At 38.9% G+C, this 24114-nt stretch overlaps 2 protein-coding genes across 2 annotated transcripts in view; one reads left to right on the top strand and one right to left on the bottom strand.

The window, feature by feature from the left end:
- The first annotated feature begins 49 nt into the window (after positions 1-49).
- Positions 50-10855, top strand: LOC117336506 (decapping and exoribonuclease protein-like). The gene is made up of 7 exons (XM_033897102.1): positions 50-428; positions 1175-1401; positions 1703-1798; positions 4822-4942; positions 5778-5913; positions 6436-6530; positions 10547-10855. Exons 1-7 carry the CDS (start codon positions 91-93, stop codon positions 10650-10652), a joined length of 1119 nt encoding a protein of 372 aa, XP_033752993.1. The 5' UTR covers positions 50-90; the 3' UTR covers positions 10653-10855.
- Positions 10856-19290: 8435 nt separating this feature from the next.
- Positions 19291-24114, bottom strand: part of LOC117336495 (p53 and DNA damage-regulated protein 1-like) — a 39183-nt gene continuing 34359 nt past the window's right edge. Inside the window, exon 4 of the mRNA XM_033897090.1 lies at positions 19291-19894. Within this exon, the coding sequence (XP_033752981.1) occupies positions 19737-19894 (158 nt within the window). The 3' untranslated portion in view covers positions 19291-19736. The remainder of the gene's footprint in view (positions 19895-24114) is intronic.

Genomic DNA, 24114 nt, shown 5'->3' with positions numbered 1-24114 from the left:
GGCTAAATAAAAGCTAGACATATGATTGGTCAAAAAACACTTCCGGTAAATGAACAACTTGGACTCCAAAACTGGTGCCAACAACCGGCTATGGCATACATGAAATCAGAGACGTACCTCAGCGCCGCCAAATCAAATTATGATAAAGAATTTCCATATTTTAGGAGACCATCAGAAATTGGTTCCTTTTCCCAGGATAGCAGAAGAGAAGTGGTTTTCAATAAACAGCAGATGAGATATTACATCCCCCCAAAGGACCCAAGAGATGTTTGTTTTGATCTTAAAATTGGATACAGAGATTACATAAGGAAAGATGAATCTAAACCAGAATTTTTAGATGACCTCCTGAGGTGGATAGTTAATAATCCTTCAGTATTTACAATTGACTCTGAAAAAAATCAATTGGCAGAAAAAACTGACCCACAGAAGTAAGTAGCTAAGTTAAACTATAGATCTAGTTATATCTTGCAGTACAATTCAATCTACATGTATATTCTTGGTTACATCATCAACTCAAGCTGGTGCGAATTTCCCTCAAGTCAAGCAATAGGGTATACCTACTGTTGTAGTGGAAAAGCATTTAGACACTGTTGATCATGACAACACTTGGAAAAGTTGTCAAAAGTATATATAGCGTCAAATGGTTTTGCGCAACAAATTATAGGAGTTGGTGGTAGGGTATCTGCTTACTTGTATATATAGAAAAGGTCTGTTGTACAAACCTGAGAGTGGATGACAACCAGAAAAAGTATAGTTTATTGAAGGTCCATGGTTTCGTGGTCATCATATATATGGGGATATACATCATGGCACAGTATGCACCACTAAAAAAAGATGTCATATGACTCGATAAAATAAAGTGAGTTAAAATTAACTTGACAACATTTTATGAAATTATTACATTCATCAGTCTCTTCAGACCTGCTTATTTTAAGGAATATGTATACATACTCAGGTTTTGAAGTAAAAGAGAAATGAAATTTTCACTAATCAATTGATTAACCTAATCACTTTTTGAACAACTGGCCCCTAGTATCTTATTTCATCATCTGCTGCCCTAGCTATAGTCCAGGTTAGATTGAGGTATTGATATTCTGATAAACATAGAAATTAAATGTTGATCAGTTGTCATAGAAATGAATGTTTTGAAATGTTCTATTTTTTATTCAATCAGAGGTTTAAATACAGACTTTGTGAGCTGGAGGGGCTTGCTGACCAAACTGCTGTGCACACCTTTCGAGACATCTGAGGGTTGGAGGATAGCCATCACACGCTATAAAGATACCTTCTTCTTGTGTGAATTTGAAACAGAGAAAAAGGCTGAGTTTAAGAAAAACAGGAGTGGTATACAGGATGAGATGTGCTACTGGGGTTGGAAGTTTGAGCAGTATGTGACTGCAAGTAAGTATTAAATCCATTTTACAAAAAATGATGTATGTTTGAATTTATTATCACATTTTTGTAAATGTACCAGGTGTATGAATATAAAAACATTGAATGTAAATTAAACAAGCTGTTTAGTAAGTTACTTCCCTTTGTTCCACTTTATTAGATGGATGGTATAGTGATAAGCTTGATAGCCTATGGGGAAATAGAATGGTGGCGTATTATAATAGCTTGGTTGTGAAAATACTATCTATATTATTGATAGTCCAGATTGAAATGTAAAATATATCAAACGATGGACGTCAATCATTTTCAGGTTCACCCAATGGCACACCAGACACTGAAAGTCTAGTTAACACAAACGAGGGCTTCTGTTCAGTTGTGCGATCCAGGTTAAACTCTCATTCTCTAGGTAAGTACCTAACATACATCAATATCTTAGATGTTTAGTATAATTGAAGACGATAGAAAATTATATGAACAGTCCACATATATGTAGAAGTTTATTAGTTCCCTATCGGTGAAACGGGTGGAGGGACTGTAGGTTTTGTCCAGTCATACATATATAATATATATATATAACATCAAAGGTTGTCGGTACACTTTCATTCCTGTAGATATTTTAATCAGACTTTGCACCATCACAAAGGACCATAATACATGTACCTTGGACAAGTTCAACTTTCAGGTTGTTGGATCAAGGTCAGTGTTACTATTTTTAGAAAACCCTTTGTCAGCGCTTCAGCAGCTTCCTTCCTTGAAGGATTTTGATCAAACTTCATACAATCAAAATGGATCATAATATCCCGGACAAGATTAACACTCAAGGTCAAGATCACAGTTATTATTTTTAGGTCATCTGACCCAAAGGGTCAGGATGACCTATAGCCATTGTGCTTCGTCCGTCGTTGTCCACTGTGCGCCGTCTGTAAACTTTTCACATTTCAATCTTCTTCTCAAGTTCAACCAGTGGGATTAAGCTGAAACTTGCCAGAAATGATCCTGAGATGGTCCTGACCAAGTGTTGTTATTTTTCAGGTCGGTCCGAAATCCAAGATGGCCGCCATAGCCACCATTTTGAAAACACATTTTAAACTTCTTCTCACATTCCACCAGTGCTATTGAGATGAAACTTGCCTGAAATGATCCTGATATTATCCCGACCAAGTGTTGTTATTTTTCTGGTCGGTAAGAAATTCAAGCTGGCCACCGTGGCCGCCATCTTGAAAAACACATTTTAAACTTCTTCTCAAGTTCCACAAGTGCTATTGAGCTGAAACTTGCCTGAAATGATCCTGATATGATCCCGACCAAGTGTTATTATTTTTCGGGTCGGTCCGAAATCCAAGATGGCCGCCATAGCCGCCATCTTGAAAAACACATTTTAAACTTCTTCTCATGTTCCACCAGTGCTATTGAATTGAAACTTGCCTGAAATGATCCTGATATGATCCCGACCAAGTGTTGTTATTTTTCGGGTCGGTCCGAAATCCTAGATGGCCGCCATAGCCGCCATCTTGAAAAAACACATTTTAAACTTCTTCTCCAGTTCCATTGGTGCCATTGAGCTGGAAATGGGTGAGGATGTCAAGGAAGGCGAGCCAATATAGTGTTGTTATTTTTTCGCCCTCGTAAAAACTTTCAAATGGCAGCAATGGCGGCCATTTTGTAACATGATTGCGCAATCATGGTTTTCCTGAACATCACATATTTCAAACTTCTTCTCAAATTCCACCAGTGGGATTCAGCTCTAACTTATCAGAAATGATCCCGAGATGGTCCTTACCAAGTGTTGTTATTTATCGGGTTGGCCAGAAATCCAAGATGGCTGCCATGGCCGCCATCTTGAAAAACACATTTTAAACTTCTTCTCCAGTTCCACAGGTGCCATTGAGCTGGAAATTGGTAAGGATGTTAAGGAAGGAGGGCCAACAAAGTGTTGTAGTAAAATCATTGACTTGGCAGCCATGGCAGCCATTTTGTAACATGATTGTGCAATCATGGTTTTCCTGAACAATGCCTATTTCAAACTTCTTCTCAAATTCCACCAGTGGTATTCAGCTCTAACTTACCAGAAATTAAGCTTAGATGGTCCAGACCAAGTGTTAATTGATATTTATTGGGTCGGTCAGATATCCAAGATGGCCACCATGGCCAACAGTGCCACTATATACTTGCTACAGAGAATACATACTACAATAATATAAGGGTTTTAATTTAGAGTTAGATGACCGTTAAGGCCCCTGGGCCTCTTGTTAGAAAATCCTTTGTCAGCACTCCAGCTCCAGCGGCTTCTTTCCTTGAAGGATTTTGATTAAATTGAACACAATTACGAAGGACTGTATATATCGGACAAGTTCAAATTTCAGGGTTGTTGAATCAAATTAAAGGTCACCATTACTGCTTTTTAAGTTTCTTCAAAAATCGTTACAGTTTAATCGCTGGCTGGGGCCGGTGGGGGACATCTATTGCAAATTTAAAGAAAAGTTTAAAATCACTTACACGACCATTATTTTGTAAAAAATAAAAAATAGATAAAAGGAACTTCAATATGATTTAAAAATGTTGATTTTTGTTTTAAAATCATCTTTATTTACAAGGTTCTTTAGTCCATCTTCATATCTTTTATAACATTGGAATGTGTCACGGCAAAATTGAAGACTCTATAGCTATAGGCCTATATGCAGCCATATTTTAGATGATGTATAGAAGTATAGAGGATTTGAAATAAATTGAAATACTTATTTGTGCTCTCTTTGATAATGAAAAATGGCATTGTGCTACAACATCAAGCTCTAATTCATTGGTTAGGGTGTTAACATAATCTTCAAATTAACTGACAGAATCTCCCCCTACCTAGAGGATATGACAGAGAAATCTCCAAGGCAACCCAAGGCTTGATATTCTTGGTTGTTAATTAAAACCCTTTTAGGCTGATCTGTCGAGGGTAACAAAATCAAGAATATCAGACGATGGATTTGAGATTTCTATGTCAAATCTGCAAGGTTGATGAGGATTATTTTTCTCCTATCATTACACATTTATATATGAAGGGACCATTTTTCCAATGAAAAAAAAAAATATATATTGTAATGCAACTTAATATTATTGTGATATGATTGAATTGTCAATGTAATTGTATTGTTGCCATGATGTCAGTTTATTGTTACCATGATGTCATTTGTATTGTTAGGATGATGTCACTGTATTTTTACCATGATGTCATTTTATTATTGTGATGATGTCATTGTCATTGTATTGTTGCCATGATGTCAGTTAATTGTTACCATGATGTCATTGTATTGTTGTTATGATGTCATGATGTCATGGTGGGAGAAGGATATGATCAGCCCTTAGAAGTCACTATTAGTAATGTATTATACAGTGTATGATGACGGTATAATTGTTGTAGTGTATAGCGTTATTCTGTTGTAGTGTATGGCGGGGAGGTGGATGCAGCAGTTTCTGCAGTAGGGCCAGGTGAGAAGTACCAGTATGTGGAGTTTAAAACCAGCATTGCAATTGAGTCACAGAAACAAGACTTCACCTTCAAGAGGTCAGAACACCAAAGTTCTCACATATAATAAGTCCACCTGATACAAAGTGCTGGTGAATGGATATTACCATTGCATAGCATTTGTCATCTCTCTGTTAAATTTTCTATCAAAAAACTTCTCAACCAGAATGGGTGAAGGAATTTTGACTAGATATAAGTAGCACTATGTATCTTGTTCACCCCTTATTATTAGAGAGCTTTGGTCCGTATTGAATGAATGTATATATTCACTCATAAAAAGTGTATGGTCTAATTATAAGGGTTGATGATGGGGATCTATGTTATTATTTACTAGGTAGTGGAAGTAATCCAGTAAATAAAGTATTTGTTTGACTAGGGCATGTTAATATGTTCTCAACCTCCTCCATCAGGTCATGATCAGCTTTCAGAAAAAAATGCATTATTTAGTAAAGCCAGTTTGAGCTCCTCTGAAGTTACTTGATTAAGTATAGACACAGTACAGTTGGATGGTTGGGTGGCATAGTGGTAACACACATGCCTTTCAAGGTTCTGACTTACATTGTACCAGTAAATGTTCTGTCATATTCTTGTACTCAGTACATGGTTATACCTGTTGGTGGTTAGGAGATCTACCTCCCTTGATATAAATATATTAGATCTTTTAACTTATTTAAAAATTGTTCACTAACTGTATCAAACTCTTATTCAAATTCTAGTAACGAGCTCTGAAATGTAAAGTAGGGTACAAATCTATTAACAGGGCTTTCTTTGTCAGTAGTTAGAAGATTTTCCTCCCTTGATAGAAATTTATATACGTATAAGTGATAGCAAATATTGACATTGTTTCTGAATATGTATCTCCTTCAAATTCTAGATACAAGCTGATAAAATGGTGGGCCCAGAGTTTCCTAGTTGGTATTGAGAAGATTGTTGCAGGTTTCCGTGATAGGAACGGTATTGTTAACGGACTGAATACCTTCAACACAGGGGACTTACCTCACATAGCGAGGGTGAGTACAGAGTACAGGATGTCAGTGGTAGACTAGAGACTCTTAGTATGTAGACATGGTAAAAGGAGAAGAAAAATTAAGCAACCTAACCATGTCTCAAAACCGTTGTTTCTGAAGTCTAGATTGACCCTCTACTTATTCCCCAGCATTCAGCCCAGTCCAGTTTTGCTACATCTATATCCCGATGATTGGACTCTTACAGCATACGTGGGGTCCAAGGTCACCAAATCAACAATTATACAAACTTTGCCTATTTAATTAGTTAAGCTTTTTGGTCACTGTTAGGGAGTCAATATAAGAAATGTAATTGAAGCTAATTAGAAACACAAGTGAGCAGTAAGACATGCCCTTTGGACCTCTTGTTCATTTTATACTATAAGAGTTAGTCATAATTGTCTCCCTTTGCATTCCTTATAAAATTCAGACCTCCTTAAAATTGGACCTAAGAAAAGACCTGCTGTCTCCTCAAAGTGTAAGTGTCAAACCCAGATTATCTTGTTAATTGAACCTGATTTATTGTAGGACATACGGGATCCCTGGAAGCCTAATGTATGCTTCAATTTCTTGGATCAGATTCTCATATTCATCAAGAAAACCATCACCAACAATGATCCAAGGTAACCTTTTGATATTACATGTACCCTGTATCAGTGTTGTCCTGTCCCAATCCCAGTGTTGTCCTGTCCCTGTACCAGTGTTGTCCTGTCCCTGTCCCAGTGTTGTCCTGTCCCTGTACCAGTGTTGTCCTGTCCCTGTATCAGTGTTGCCCTGTCCCTGTACCAGTGTTGCCCTGTCTCTGTACCAGTGTTGTCCTGTCCCTGTACCGGTGTTGTCCTGTCCCTGTATCAGTGTTGTCCTGTCCCCGTCCCAGTGTTGTCCTGTCCCTGTATCAGTGTTGCCCTGTCTCTGTACCATTGTGCCCTGTCCCTGTACCAGTGTTGTCCTGTCCCTGTATCAGTGTTGTCCTGTCCCCGTCCCAGTGTTGTCCTGTCCCTGTACCAGTGTTGTCCTGTCCCTGTACCGGTGTTGTCCTGTCCCTGTATCAGTGTTGTGCTGTCCCTGTATCAGTGTTGTCCTGTCCCTTTACCATTGTTTTCCTGTCCCCATACCAGTGTTGTCCTGTCCCAGTGTTGTCCTGTCCCAGTGTTGTCCTGTCCCAGTGTTGTCCTGTCCCTGTACCATTGTGCCCTGTCTCTGTACTAGTGTTGTCCTGTCCCTGTCCCAGTGTTGTCCTGTCCCTGTACCAGTGTTGTCCTGTCCCCGTCCCAGTGTTGTCCTGTCCCTGTACCAGTGTTGTCCTGTCCCTGTACCGGTGTTGTCCTGTCCCTGTACCATTGTGCCCTGTCTCTGTACTAGTGTTGCCCTGTCCCTGTACCAGTGTTGTCCTGTCCCTGTACCAGTGTTGTCCTGTCCCTGTACCAGTGTTGTCCTGTCCCCGTCCCAGTGTTGTCCTGTCCCTGTACCAGTGTTGTCCTGTCCCTGTACCGGTGTTGTCCTGTCCCTGTATCAGTGTTGTGCTGTCCCTGTACCAGTGTTGTCCTGTCCCTTTACCATTGTTTTCCTGTCCCCATACCAGTGTTGTCCTGTCCCAGTGTTGTCCTGTCCCTGTACCATTGTGCCCTGTCTCTGTACTAGTGTTGTCCTGTCCCTGTACCAGTGTTGTCCTGTCCCTATACCAGTGTTGTCCTGTCCCTGTCCCAGTGTTGTCCTGTCCCTGTACCAGTGTTGTCCTGTCCCTGTACCAGTGTTGTCCTGTCCCTGTCCCAGTGTTGTCCTGTCCCTGTACCAGTGTTGTGCTGTCCCTGTACCAGTGTTGTCCTGTCCCCATACCAGTGTTGTCCTGTCCCAGTGTTGTCCTGTCCCAGTGTTGTCCTGTCCCCATATCAGTGTTGTCCTGTCCCCATATCAGTGTTGTCCTGTCCCAGTCCCAGTGTTGTCCTGTCCCAGTCCCAGTGTTGTCCTGTCCCTGTACCAGTGTTGTCCTGTCCCTATACCAGTGTTGTCCTGTCCCTGTACCAGTGTTGTCCTGTCCCTATATCAGTGTTGTCCTGTCCCCATATCAGTGTTGTCCTGTCCCCATATCAGTGTTGTCCTGTCCCAGTCCCAGTGTTGTCCTGTCCCAGTCCCAGTGTTGTCCTGTCCCTGTACCAGTGTTGTCCTGTCCCTGTACCAGTGTTGTCCTGTCCCTGTCCCAGTGTTGTCCTGTCCCTATATCAGTGTTGTCCTGTCCCCATATCAGTGTTGTCCTGTCCCAGTCCCAGTGTTGTCCTGTCCCCGTACCAGTGTTGTCCTGTCCCCATATCAGTGTTGTCCTGTCCCCATATCAGTGTTGTCCTGTCCCTATACCGGTGTTGTCCTGTCTGGGTACCAGTGTTGTCCTGTCCCTGTACCGGTGTTGTCCTGTCCCTGTATCAGTGTTGTCCTGTTCCTGTACCAGTGTTGTCCTGTCCCTGTATCAGTGTTGTCCTGTCCCTGTACCAGTGTTGTCCTGTCCCTGTATCAGTGTTGCCCTGTCCCTGTACCAGTGTTGTCCTGTCCCTGTAACAGTGTTGTCCTGTCCCTGTACCAGTGTTGTCCTGTCTCTGTACCAGTGTTGTCATGTCCCTGTAACAGTGTTGTCCTGTCCCTGTACCAGTGTTGTCCTGTCCCTGTCCCAGTGTTGTCCTGTCCCTGTCCCAGTGTTGTCCTGTCCCTGTCCCAGTGTTGTCCTGTCCCTGTATCAGTGTTGTCCTGTCCCTGTATCAGTGTTGTCCTGTCTCTGTACCAGTGTTGCCCTGTCCCTGTACCAGTGTTGTCCTGTCCCTGTACCAGTGTTGTCCTGTCCCCATATCAGTGTTGTCCTGTCCCTGTACCAGTGTTGCCCTGTCCCTGTACCAGTGTTGCCCTGTCCCTGTCCCAGTGTTGTCCTGTCCCTGTCCCAGTGTTGTCCTGTCCCTGTCCCAGTGTTGTCCTGTCCCCATATCAGTGTTGTCCTGTCCCCATATCAGTGTTGTCCTGTCCCTGTACCAGTGTTGCCCTGTCCCTGTACCAGTGTTGCCCTGTCTCTGTACCAGTGTTGTCCTGTCCCCATATCAGTGTTGTCCTGTCCCTGTACCAGTGTTGTCCTGTCCCTGTCCCAGTGTTGCCCTGTCCCTGTACCAGTGTTGTCCTGTCCCTGTACCAGTGTTGTCCTGTCCCTGTACCAGTGTTGCCCTGTCTCTGTACCAGTGTTGTCCTGTCCCCATATCAGTGTTGTCCTGTCCCTGTACCAGTGTTGTCCTGTCCCTGTACCAGTGTTGTCCTGTCCCTGTATCAATGTTGTCCTGTCCCTGTACCAGTGTTGCCCTGTCCCTGTACCAGTGTTGCCCTGTCCCTGTACCAGTGTTGTCCTGTCCCTGTACCAGTGTTGTCCTGTCCCTGTATCAGTGTTGTCCTGTCTCTGTATCAGTGTTGTCCTGTCTCTGTACCAGTGTTGCCCTGTCCCTGTACCAGTGTTGTCCTGTCCCTGTACCAGTGTTGTCCTGTCCCTGTATCAGTGTTGTCCTGTCTCTGTACCAGTGTTGCCCTGTCCCTGTACCAGTGTTGTCCTGTCCCTGTACCAGTGTTGTCCTGTCCCCATATCAGTGTTGTCCTGTCCCCATACCAGTGTTGTCCTGTCCCTGTACCAGTGTTGTCCTGTTGTCCTGTCCCCATATAAGTGTTGTCCTATCCCTGTACCAATGTTGCCCTGTCTCTGTACCAGTGTTGTCCTGTCCAGTTATCAGTGTTGTGCTGTCCCTGTACCAGTGTTTTCCTGTCCCCATACCAGTGTTGTCCTGTCCCTGTCCCAGTGTTGTCCTGTCCCTGTACCAGTGTTGTCCTGTCCCTGTACCAGTGTTGCCCTGTCTCTGTACTAGTGTTGTCCTGTCCAGTTATCAGTGTTGTGCTGTCCCTGTACCAGTGTTTTCCTGTCCCCATACCAGTGTTGTCCTGTCCCTGTCCCAGTGTTGTCCTGTCCCTGTACCAGTGTTGTCCTGTCCCCATATAAGTGTTGTCCTATCCCTGTACCAATGTTGCCCTGTCTCTGTACCAGTGTTGTCCTGTCCCTGTCCCAGTGTTGTCCTGTCCCTGTACCAGTGTTGTCCTGTCCCTGTACCAGTGTTGTCCTGTCTCTGTACTAGTGTTGTCCTGTCCAGTTATCAGTGTTGTGCTGTCCCTGTACCAGTGTTGTCCTGTTGTCCTTTTGTCCTGTCCCCATATAAGTGTTGTCCTATCCCTGTACCAATGTTGCCCTGTCCCTGTATCAGTGTTGTCCTGTCCCTGTACCAGTGTTGTCCTGTCCCCATATAAGTGTTGTCCTATCCCTGTACCAATGTTGCCCTGTCTCTGTACCAATGTTGTCCTGTCCCTGTACCAGTGTTGTCCTGTCCCCATATCAGTGTTGTCCTGTCCCTGTATCAGTGTTGTCCTGTCCCTGTATCAGTGTTGTCCTGTCCCTGTATCAGTGTTGTCCTGTCCCTGTACCAGTGTTGCCCTGTCTCTGTACCAGTGTTGTCCTGTCCAGTTATCAGTGTTGACCCCTTCCTATTAGTGATGTTTACTACCAGTTTCAAGATTATTCATAAAATATCAATATTGCCCTTTGCTACATACATATTAATATTTTATGTTTCAGTGTGGTCTACCTGCTTGAGTGGGAGCCAGGTTATGATGTTCGGTGCCAGAGAATGCAGTCAGGCTCAAAATATGCATTTCTTCCCCAGTGGTTTACTGCTCCCTGATAAAAAGCCGAAGTGTGAAGCGCATCCTACATCTTAATACTGGAGTCCAATGGAGTGGTCACATAATGCTTGCCACTTTCAAAATTAGACCAAACCAAACACAGGGGAGGCCATCCTAAATGACCCTAGCTGTTGATAGGACGTTAAACAATATTAAACCAAATCCACACAGGGAAGGCCGTCCTTAAATGACCCTAGCTGTCGATAGGATGTTAAACAATATTAAACCAAACCCACACAGGGGAGGCCGTCCTTAAATGACCCTAGCTGTTGATAGGACGTTAAACAATACAAACCAAATCCACACAGGGAAGGCCGTCCTTAAATGACCCTAGCTGTTGATAGGATGTTAAACAATACAAACCAAACCCACACAGGGAAGGCCGTCCTTAAATGACCCTAGCTGTTGATAGGATGTTAAACAATACAAACCAAACCAAACACAGGGGAGGCCGTCCTTAAATGACCCTAGCTGTTGATAGGATGTTAAACAATACAAACCAAATCCACACAGGGGAGGCCGTCCTTAAATGACCCTAGCTGTTGATAGGACGTTAAACAATACAAACCAAACCCACACAGGGGAGGCTGTCATTAAATGACCCTAGCTGTTGATAGGACGTTAAACAATACAAATCCAAACCAAACCTGAGACATGACAAGCTATTGTAGTGTTTGGTGAAGTATGAAAATTGTGACCGAAGATACAAATTTGACTCCCATTGTGCTGGTAGATGTGGGTTTTAACTTCAGTATGCAGCTGATAAGCAAATATGCAGGTTTGACTCGAGATGTGCTGGTCATTTTGGATTTGAACTCTAGTGTACAGGTAGCATGTTGTTTGTGTGTATTGAGGATTACCTATAAATGTCCTACCTGTGTATAGTACTGGTGTATGTACGTGTTAAGTTTCACTCCTGATGTATTTTGGTTGTGAGGGGTGCAAACCCCATGTGCTGGTTTGGTTAAGGGCCTTTTTGTCTCATTTTTGGAAGAAAATTGGTGAATTGGGAAAGATTTTTTCAGAAGTAAACTGCAATTTTGGGAATTTGGCTAAAATATGAAATAATTTGAATTGGGAATGGGGCTCATTAATGGCCCCAAATAGCCCCCCCCCCCCAGAAAAAGCCCTGAAGTGGGGGGTTGAACCCAGTTAATTATACATACTGGTAAAAGTGTGTTTGAACCACAGAGAGCTAATATGTGTGTGTTTTAATCAGAGAGCTAATATGTGTGTGTTTTAATCAGAGAGCTAATATGTGTGTGTTTTAATCAGAGAGCTAATATGTGTGTGTTTTAATCAGAGAGCTAATATGTGTGTGTTTTAATCAGAGAGCTAATATGTGTGTGTTTGAATCAGAGAACTAATGTGTGTGTGTGTTTGAATCAGAGAACTAATGTGTGTGTGTTTGAATCAGAGAACTAATGTGTGTGTGTTTGAATCAGAGAACTAATGTGTGTGTGTTTGAATCAGAGAACTAATGTGTGTGTGTTTGAATCAGAGAACTAATGTGTGTGTGTTTGAATCAGAGAACTAATATGTGTGTGTTTGAATCAGAGAACTAATATGTGTGTGTTTGAATCAGAGAACTAATATATGTGTGTTTTAATCAGAGAACTAATGTGTGTGTTTTTAATCACAGAGCTAATATGTATTTGTTTGAACCTCAGTATTGAGGGCTTTACCTCTCAGCAGAGTTTTGAAATAAATGTATAGTCTTCATCAAGCCAGCTCTTTGTAATAGAAATGATTGAGCACCAGGTTCGATGTATCACTTTTAGCCTATTGGCTATATTACAGTAACAGGGGCCGCGGTGGCCGAGTGGTTAAGGTCTCCCGACACTTTATCACTAGCCCTCCACCTCTGGGTTGCGAGTTCGAAACCTACGTGGGGCAGTTGCCAGGTACTGACTGTAGGCCGGTGGTTTTTCTCCGGGTACTCCAACTTTCCTCCACTTCTAAAACCTGGCACGTCCTTAAATTACCCTGGCTGTTAATAGGACGTTAAACAAAAAACAAACAAACAAAAATATTACAGTTATGATGTATTCTACTTCATGTAAGTAAAGTGCATTCATGCATGTCCATCATTACATTGCACCTGATCAAAATCATTCATTTCATTGATATGCCTTGAAGTATTTACTGTGGTTTAAACGGAGATGCTTCATGAGATGAAATAACATACAGAGTATTATAGCAATGACCCCCGGAATATTAAAATGTTAAAAGGGATACCACAGTATAAACATTTTGTTATTGATTGTACTTCTTCTGTACACTTCCAGTTATGCTTATATGTTTATTCTCAGTCGATTTCCGATATCGAACTGAATTAATATGGTAAAGTTTTGAAAACAAGGCAGTTCATTAGTGAACATAACAAATGATGGGGGGGAGACAAATGACAAGGACAACACAGTCTGTAAACACCTGCTCTTTAGCATTAGATTTGTTGTGGCAGATGTTATTTGATAATTCAAAGTTGTTTGAGAATTATGAGAAAGGCAGTGTGTCATAAATAAAAATTTGGTCACTTTGACCTACATTTTGACCTTTGACCTACATAAAAAAAGTTTGTCATGCGTTATCTCCTACGCTGCATAGAAATTCATACTTGGGGCATGGGTTCAGCTTGGTAAGATGATGTGTCATGAATAAAAATTAGGTCACTTTGACCTACATTTTGACCTTTGACCTACATCAAAAAAGCGTGTCATTCATTATCTCCCACATTGCTCCTCACTGGATAGAAATTCATACTTAAAGCATGGGTTCAGCTAGGTAAGATGATGTGTCATGAATAAAGATTAGGTCACTTTGACCTACATGTTGACCTTTGACCTACATCAAAATAAGTTGTCTTGTATTTCCTACTTGTCTGATATCGCCAGCTAAAATTCATGGTATTCCTGAATTAATTCACATTATTAGGTAATACACTAAATGGAATTATTTGATTATTGATTACTGCGGTTCTTCCAAACAATTAGTTCCTAATTACGAATTAATTATTTGTGCTTTATTGGGGAATGTTATTGGCTGAATTGTTTTGTTTCACTGTATGAGAAGTGGTCCATGTGATGATCTAATCATTAAAGACTGTTCTGTCATTTTGTTGGTGCAAGTTTAATTTAAGAGGTCTAAATGAATTTGACTACTGTATATGTCCTGTTACAGCATATGTGAAATATTGTCAATTTTGAATGATATTTTATTTTATATTTAATAAAACAATTTGAATTTAAGTAGATGTCTGTTTTGATTTTCCAAGGAAGTAATTGAATGCATCAGTTGAGGTGTCTACATACTGTTTGTCAGGCAAATTCACTTATTTTAAGTATGCTAACTGTGCCAGGGATCAAGAGTTAGCAGAAGATTTTTATAAGTTTCAATAAAATTCCACACAAAATATTATCTGGAAAACCATTGTCTAATCAGATTGCTGCAGCCTCATTAAGGTGTGTTTGATTTTGACAACTGTAGGATACACTTCAATACAAATGAATCAATCTGGTCAAATCTTCCTTCGCCTGTGGTCTGACTACATATCTATAGGCAACTCTTGAAAATACTGTTGCTTTAGGGTAAAAAAATAAGGGGGATCTTTCTGCAATTTTATAGATCATGTTAAACCTTCGGTTAGTTTGAACAAAATTAAATAAATATTGACGAACCTGTTCAAATTATTTGAAATTATGCTTCAGAAAATAAGCCTGAGTTCGAACTATCCAAGTTGATATCGGCAAAAGTAGAGTAAAATCATTAGACACAAACACATCCCATTGTAAATCTGATATGTAACAACGGTCTGAATGTAGGTTTCTGTTGGTCTCACACTGTGCATTAAAAAATAATACCCTCACAATAGAGTTATGGGATACTGGAATCAGGTTGTCCATCCGTCCATCATTTGTCTGTCGGTGCAGGATATTGTCTGGTGGTCGGGTGGCACAATAGTAACACATTTGCCTTTCACCACGGTGGCTGTGGTTTGATTGACTGATCAGATGTGAAAAGGTTTGTGGTCACATGTTCGACCATAATATAAAGTTTTATTTTTTAATTGTCTTGACAAATTCTAACTCATCCAATTTTAATAAAATTTTCTAATGCTTACTTCTATAAGGCATGAATTTTTTCAGATCTTATATTATAATTTTATTTCAGAAAAGACATATTTCCCGTTCCGTATAAATTGTATTTTGAGAGTGAAAAGAAAATTTGAACAGCTGACAAGTGGTTGTTTTAAATTTTAGTGAAATCTTGTTATTGATTATAATTCCTTGCAGATTTTATGTATAGCTTCAACCTGCTAGACAATTCTCACTCCGTTAATAATTCACTATGGACATGACTGTTAATTGTGCTGGTAATTAAGGTGAAAGAGGAGAAACGATCAAAATGATATAGAACCAATCCCTCTGTGATATGTACTAATGTATGCACATCAGATAATTTCTTCTATTGGGTATCATTTGCAACTCATGAGGTTGATCACATCAGGGAAGGGCCTCATTAAATTTGTAAAGGTTTTGACAAGCTTCAAACTAAAGGAATCCTTAAGTAAGTGTTACGAGTAAGATTAATCAATATCTGATAATTTATTAGCTGACTGTGTTTGAAGGCTTATGTGATGACACAGTATCCGTCATCCGTCTGAGCATCATTTGACAATATTTCTTTTAAATTGCTACTAGACCTAAAAACCTGAGTGGATTTTGATGGAACTAAATGGAAGATGTGGCTTTGGGGCTGGAGAGGCAGGCCCAAATATGGGAAATGGAGCTCAATCCTTTCTGAATGGCTGAATAGATTTTGATGAAATTTGGTATGGAGCATTATTGGTTGAAGGAGATCCAAAACTGTATAAATAAGAAGTGGGGCCCAATAGGGGAAAATAGCAAATACTTTTAAATTATTTTTCTTTAAGAACGACATGATGACATTTAATTTGTCCATATTTGGTTTGAACCATTTTTGGAGTGGCAGCTCAAAGAGCGGGCAAATCTTTGTAATATATCAATACAACATTCAATGAGAGTATTTTGCTAAGATCACTGAAATAGCCAGGTGAGTCATGCAGGCCCTCTGGGCATCTTGTCCAGTCTGGAAGCCTGTATCTGGTCAGAATCAAAGATGACTACAGCCATGCTGCCTTCCCAAATTCTGCATACCACTCTTGATTTCCATCGCATCAGTTTGGAAGTGATACCTAAAGCATATAGTATTGCAGTTGTGTAAGAACTCTTCAGCTTCGTAAAACAAAAATCTGAGTCAAAATGACAATATTTGCAAGATAGTTACATTATTGTCCTCCTTGAAGATATGTTACATATAATGCATTCTCTGGTGAAGAAGGGTTCGCGATAGCTCTTGGGTTAGAGCTCCAGCTATGTAATATCGGGTGAAAATCCAAGGTGCATGGTTTGAGGCTCCCTGACCATGTTGGTTTGTATTTTTAGGAAACTGACAAACAGGTTGGTCTTTGCAGTCCTGGCTGTGTCCATGGGCAAGACAGTATACTCTATTTGCTCTGGATAGCATGTAATGGGTCTTCTGTATGTTGTTTAGTGAGGTAGTCACCAACTTCTACAAGGTGACTACCTCAAAATGACACTGGCTGTTCACGGGGCGACAAACCCAGCAAACTGGTGAAGATTCAAGCTAAGCAGTGAGTTTGATCAATTCTCCCAACAATAATTCCTAAATTTAGTACATCTCACAAAATTTAAATCACAGATCTTTCTTAGTGCTATCATGATTGTAATTGGGAAATACACTTGAACTGAATTGCTCTGGATGGTATATACAGGCCTCCTGTATGTTGTTGAGTGAAGTAGCCACCAGATACTACCACGAGACCCCACCTCTATAGAGCTGGTTGTCAACGACATGAGGCAATAAATTCAGCTGATAAACATTTAGGCCTGAAATATGAAATGTTGAAAACGAACCTAAGTACTGATCACTGAGGAACAGTTTTTTTTCAACAAGGCAACCCAAGGGTATCACTATACTTCTTGTTTGAATGGTATTTGTTGTAGGTTTAGATTTGCTGTGTAAAACTTAATTAACATAATGTCTGGTAAATAATATATACATTTCTCTATATTATAACAAGAGGCCCAATGGGCCTGTATCGCTCACCTGGCTCTACAGCAACTTTGAAGTTGATTGAGGTCATTTCTACAGATACTATGCTGATTATCATAGTAAGCTAGGTTTATTCATATTAATAAATTTTCTAGTCCTTCATTCCAGCATTTTATTGGCCTAATATCTGGTCTAGGAGGCTCTTGGCTATCGCAAAATTATTTTTTACAGATTTAAGCCGATTTCACCCCTGTGACCTTAAATGTAGGTCAAGGGTCATTCATTTGAACAAACTTTGTAGCCCTTCACCCAAGCATGCTACAGGCCCAATATCAAGTCCCTGGGCCTCTTGGTTATTAAGAAGAAGTCATTTGAAGATTACAACCTATTTGACCAATGTGACCTTGAATGAAGGTCAAGGTCATTTATTTGAACAAACTTTGTAGCCCTTCACCCCAGCATGCTACATGCCCAATATCAAGTCCCTGGGCCTCTTGCTTATTGAGAAGAAGTTGTTTGAAGAATATAGCCCATTTGACCCATGTGACCTTGAATGAAAGTCAAGGTCATTTATTTGAACAAACTTTGTAGCCCTTTACCCTAGCATGCCACAGGCCAAATATCAAGTCCCTGGGCCTCTTGGTTATTGAGAAGAAGTGGTTTGAAGATTATAGCCTATTTGACCAATGTGACCTATATGAAGGTCAAGGTCATTTATTTGAACAAACTTGGTAGCCCCTCATCCCAGCATGCTACAGGCCCAATATCAAGTCCCTGGGCCTCTTGGTTATTGAGAAGAAGTGGTTTGAAGATTATAGCCTATTTGACCAATGTGACCTATATGAAGGTCAAGGTCATTTATTTGAACAAACTTGGTAGCCCCTCATCCCAGCATGCTACAGGCCCAATATCAAGTCCCTGGGCCTCTTGGTTATTGAGAAGAAGTTGTTTGAAGATTATAGCCTATTTGACCAATGTGACCTTGAATGAAGGTCAAGGTCATTTATTTGAACAAACTTTGTAGCCCTTCACCCAAACATGCTACAGGCCCAATATCAAGTTCCTGGGCCTCTTGGTTATTGAGAAGAAGTCGTTTGAAGATTATAGCCTATTGGCCAGTGTGACCTTGAATGAAGGTCAAGGTCATTTATTTGAACAAACTTGGTAGTCCTTCACTCCAGCAAGCTACAGGCTCAATATCAAGTCCCTTGGCCTCTTGGTTATTGAGAAGAAGTCGTTTGAAGATTATAGCCTATTTGACCCATGTGACCTTGAATGAAGGTCACAGTCATTTATTTTAACAACCTTAGTAGCCCTTCATCCCAGCATGCTACAGACCCAATATCAAGTCCCTGGACCTCTTGGTTATTGAGAAGAAGTTGTTTGAAGATTATAGCCTATTTGACCCATGTGACCTTGAATGAAGGTCAAGGTCAATTATTTGAACAAACTTGGTAGCCCTTCACCCCAGTATGCTACAGGCCCAATATGAAGTTCCTGGGCCTCTTGGTTATTGAGAAGAAGTTGTTTAAATGAAAAAGTTGACGCCGGACGGCCGGACAGACGGACGGACGGACGACGGACGACGGACGCCGCACCATGGCATAAGCTCACTTGCCCTTCGGGCAGGTGAGCTAATAATATACCACCCCCATGTCTGTTTTAAACAGTATTACCAGCCAGATCCATATTTTTTTCATCGTTAATCTAATCATTATCAGTGGTTTTATCATATAAGATAAAAATTTGAATGTAATATAAATCATCTGTCAGGTGTCAGCTGTATATATATGTAGCTGTAACAGTAAACCAGGTGTCATTGGACCTGAAGTCAAAAACCAAATACACGTCATGTATTTCAGATTAATGCAGTAAATTAATGATATATAATTAATGTTTATCTATAACCTGTCTAGACATGGTGTCAGGGCCAGAGGAAACTCGGGCTACCTAAAGTAGGATGTGTACAGTACCAGCTAATCAGAAAAAATATGTTACTTTTATATGAGTTTCTCTAAGAATGTTTAACTTTTTGAAAAATTAATAGTCACACGCCTTGAAATGGGGCAGCACTTTTATAAATGTAAAAATAAAATCTCTTGGTTCAAGGATTCTTTGCGTAGGATTATATTTTAAACAAATTATTTTCAATCTGCAAATGAATTAATAATTGAATAAGATGTGAATAACACTTGTACTCCTAGGTTCCACATTTTTAGCTCACCTGGGCCGAACGGCATCAACTGTATGCCTGTACATCAAAAAATTCTTCAAATAACTTCTTCATAAAAATTGATTGGAATTTAACTTAATTAGAATAATGTTCCGGTAGGACAATTTAAGACATTTCGTTTTTCAGCAAACACTCTTATATGTAGCTTCTTCTTTTGAAAAAAAAAACTTCCTACTATTATATAAGTAAGTCATATTTTGTCAGTAGAGAAGACCAAATTTACAAGAACCAATAAAGATCCCACTGGGATTTCTCGTTACAGGGTCACATATACCAATCAGCATACCATTATGAGATTAATATTCACATTTCCTGAAAGTAAATGTGCTTTAATTGGCAAATTACACAATAAAATATCTTTTGCAGAGGTAATGTTAAGTATATTTTTATTGCATTCATTCAATAATTTTCTCGGTGCCTCCATCTCAGCAAATTTTACCAGTGTAGATAGTTATAATCTCATTAATTCTTCCTTCCTGATGCTTGTCACAGAATTGGCATTATTTATCAGACTGTAACCATAGCAACCTTGAAAAACGCCTTATGCCTAATAGATACCGATACATCTTAATTGCATATTCAATAATTTTGTTGAAAGCTTTGGTATCTTTTTGTTGAAAGCTTTGGTATCTAAAACATGGCATTAACATCCGAAGAATCGAGTCAATTATTCCTCAAATGTATCGCTATCTACATCAGCCAGAAACGCAGAAGATCAAGCCGTCAATAGTTTTTGAGCTGAAGTATACAGATATCACAACAGTGCTTCTACAGCCTGAAGCTCCTCTCTGGACATTGAATTGAGGCTGAATCCCTTGGCATCGTCTTTGTGTTCCAAGTCTCGCAGTTTGTTCACTTTTGGCTTCAGACCTTTTGATACATCGGCAATCTCCGTATCTAATCCATTGAAATCTGAAAGTATACAGAAAACAGCATGCATAAGTTACTCAAATATGTTCCTTCATGCAAAATTATTAAAAGCAAAATCAATCAAAGTATGTAACTGCATGTAAATATTGTAAGTATTTTTGATAGTAAAATTTTTGCAGTTGTTAAAAAACTGAAGCAAACGGGAAAGCCTTATCAACATTATAATTTAGTCATCTTATTTTGAATCCAGCTAGGAAATGCAGCTACATCTTAATGGATGGAATACAGGTTGATAACTGTTTCCTCATTTTTCAGGAATTCCATGCAGTTATTGGTTAATATATGGATTTGTCAACCTGATAAAAATATTGACAGAGGACAAAGGTATATAAATACAACATACTGTGGAGGTTGCTCATAATTTCCAATGATAGCATATTTATCATAAAATAGGTATCTTGAAAGTAAACATAGGTACATTGTATCTTGAAAGTAAAACTAGAAAATTATCCATTTCACTATATTAATGAAAAAATAAATCCATTTGCTTCAAAATTTTGGAATCGGAGCAAAAATGTGAACCATTGAAAATAACTACAGACATGTCTTTTAAGAACTAATGTGAATCATTTCCATACAGACTGAAAACCTTTCTGTTCTTGTGTCACCTATGAAGCAATTTGGCAGACACTTAGGGATCACTTTGTCCATGACGTCATACCTTCGTCGGCGTCATCAGTCACACTTAAATTTTCCAGAGTTTTTTTTTGACATTGCCATTCGCCACATCCATTTGTAACTTAAAGTGTGTGGCTTTACCATTACGAATTACAGTTTGAGTTCGAACCATGCTTCGATATTTCATTTTTAGCTGGAGTTATGACCATTTGCACATAGAAATAGTAGTCACCTGTTTTCCAGACGTTTTTCACTATTATACACTTGCTACATCAATTTGTAACTTGGTATGTTGATTTATTACATTTTTACCAGTGAAATATCAAAAATTATTCATCCTATAAAAGTGATATTTTTCACTAGTGAAAAATATCATATTTTTAAATATCATATTTTTCACTAGTATCAAGTGAAAAATATCACTTTTGCTGATTTGACCAATCAAATTAATGATTAGAAAATACCAAAATAATTGACCAATCAGAAAGCTTGACATATATGTCAGCACCTGGACAGGGGGAACTACTATAAACGTATGCAAACTTTCGCTGTAGGCCTAGTTAGCATACAGGGTAGGTTTTTCGTTGATAAGAAATGTAATAAACAGAATATCTAACAGTGTCTTCAGTAATACCAAATATATTTCACGAGTGGGGCTAATATTTTGATATTTTTCACGAGTGCGCAGCATTTATTTATCTCTATTTATCATATTAGATTACAGATTGAGCTAAACTCTATGTCAAAATTCCATTATTTGCTGGAGTTATGGCCCTTTCCACATAGGTCATTATCACAATTAATAGTTTTTCTCTTTTCCCCACATATATACCACTTGCCACATCAAACTTCATCATGCAATCACAGGTATCTGACGATGTTTTCTCCCTTTCAATCCCAAAGTAACACATTCTACAGAAATAGCGGATGGACACTTATAATCACGATCATAACATTTTATGTGTTTACTAAACCAGCCCAATCCTCATTTTGAAGTTCTTAAATTAGCTGTCTGTATTTTACCTAGATTCATTACAAGTGTATAATCTATGAAGCAGAAGACACTTACTCTTCCGGAACACCTGGTCCTAGTATCCTTATTGTACTTTCATCCAAATCTATATTTTGGTGATATTTTGCCAATAGTGTTACATGTTAACGATCTTGAGTTAGAATTACAGCTTCACTCACATGTCCGTATCTTATTTCCATTCTTCTAAAGATAATAGATGCTATATGACACAACCAATATGATATTTAAGAGTGTGACATTTCCATGACTTAACAGTGAGTTTCACCTTCATTAGACTAATGACCAATGTGAAGCGTACTTTTAAAAGCACTGTCTTATGTAGTGTCCGAGATGGTAAAAGATTCTTCTCTGAAGGATGTTTCGTCTTTATCATGATCCTGTTGACAACAAGTTCAGAAATAGTGTGACATTAAATATTAATTAAGATGGTGAAAATAAAATCAAACAAGTGTACAAGATGGTATGATGTAATGCAGCTGAATCTAATACACTTTCTTTAACACTTGGGAGTAGATGTACGGAAGTCTGTGGCACCCCTCGTCCCTGTATGTTACAGAATGTTCTTCTAAAGTTTGTACAAAGATTACATACATGTACTACCTTATTGTGAACCACTTTTCCCAAAAAATGTTTCTCCAACTTTAAATATTTTTTTTATCAGCAAAATGTTAGCCGATCAGAAACAAAGAATGAATAACAATACTGTTATTCAAACCCAATATTGATTAAAATGAGTGGAAAATATAGGATATGAATTTGCATGGAGTACACAGAGAATAGGACCAGGTGTTCCAGCATGGTAAGTGTGTCTTGTGCTTCATCAATGATTCCCGCCATACAAATCTAGGTCAAGTTACCATCTCAAATGAGAATTTAGGTAAGTGACAACAAAACAACTAGACATATCAACAAGCATCAAGCACATCTGTCTGCATAAGGAAACGTCAAATAAATTATATAAATAATTTTTCCTCTTCATCAATCTGCATTTTTGAAGCCCTGTGTTGTCAATTTCTCTGTCAGTAGTCAACATGTGTCATCGAAATTGTGATAATGGTAATAAGCACTTGGATATTGAATCAACTCAGGGACATGTATAAACACCTTGGGTAGAGAAAGCAAGGATGTTGCTATCTAGAAATGGAAAATTAACAATTGGGAAATCAAAATTATCATGTTAATAATACAAATTTGTTGTAAACTTTCCCTGCTGGCTATGTTGAAGTAAAAATCAAGTGGCTGATATTGTGTCCAAGTCTTGTGTCCTTGATTTCAAGTTCTATATGGTATTTCTGATCAACATTGACAAAGACGTTTTTGTTATTTAGAGATAACATATGGTCCATATATATATATACCTATAGATGAAATTGACGAACTTTGCAAGGTCTCTGTTACCTATTCTGTTAAATATCAATTTTAAATTTAGGATCCTGCTTGGGGCTTCATAATGTTATGCTAATTTATAAAACTGGATACTTTTGCTTCTTAAGTATTTATGTTTTCATAATAATACAGTCGAACCTGTCTATAAAGGACACCTAAGGGACAAGGCAAAAGTGTCCTTTATAGAGAGGTGTCCTTTATATAGAGGTTCAAGGAGTTATGTCCCTTATAAAGGAAGAAACAAACCAAAGTCTGTTCATAGTACACTATATGTCTCCTGATTTATTATATCTAAACACTTAAACAAATGAATAAAAGACAAATAATTAAAGATAAATGCTTAATTAATTAATTTTCAATCATTCATCTGACACAAAAATTAGAGCTGATATTTTTAATAATTTATATTAAGCCTATTGTTTCTAAAAAAATCTTCCCAATATCATACTTTACTGAATATCTATTCAGACAAATACTCAACATTGTAAAAAAAGTAAAGATAATTCTTATCATAGTAAAACAATTTTCATTAATCCTCAATATTTTGGAAAATAAATATGCTTGAAATATCTTTTCTATTACAAAATTAACTCTTTATAAATGAAAGTGCATTTTCCTCTGATAATTATAATCCCTCAGCATTTATTTGAGACCTATTTTCTAAAATCCATGTAGGGATTTAATTTAATAAATACCGTTTTCTGGTTCAGTCAATTAGTATAGTGTATACAAAGACACTCGGAATTCTTCAGCTGTTCTTCATATGTTACGTAGTCATATTCCGAGGAGTTCCGAGTGTGAGAAAATGGCGGCTGACAACCATGTGCTGTCAGATTTGCGTACGGTTGATTTTGTAAGTAAAACAATTATGACAAACATAACTATTACTTTGTCCCTCTTTTGTTGGTATTGATAATGATTTAATTACCACCTGACCATTCTTGTTGTCTAGGCTATGGTTGAATGGCTAAGCTTAGCTGTCACCGGTGAGGTTGAGTAAACAAACACCTCTGCCGATGGCGATCGGTCACTCTCTTGTAATTACTGCCCATTGTTACAGCAACTTACAGGTAACAGGACAATTAGTGACTGATGAAGTGGCTTCCTAAGTCAGCATTTCTGCCAGGGGAATTGAGTAATTAAGGCTCTGCTTGTTATTTAGAAA

This window comes from Pecten maximus, chromosome 1 (assembly GCF_902652985.1).
Source record: "Pecten maximus chromosome 1, xPecMax1.1, whole genome shotgun sequence".
Lineage (NCBI taxonomy): Eukaryota > Metazoa > Mollusca > Bivalvia > Pectinida > Pectinidae > Pecten > Pecten maximus.
Note: the sequence above shows the minus strand (reverse complement) of the source record. Positions and strands in the feature narration are given on the sequence as shown.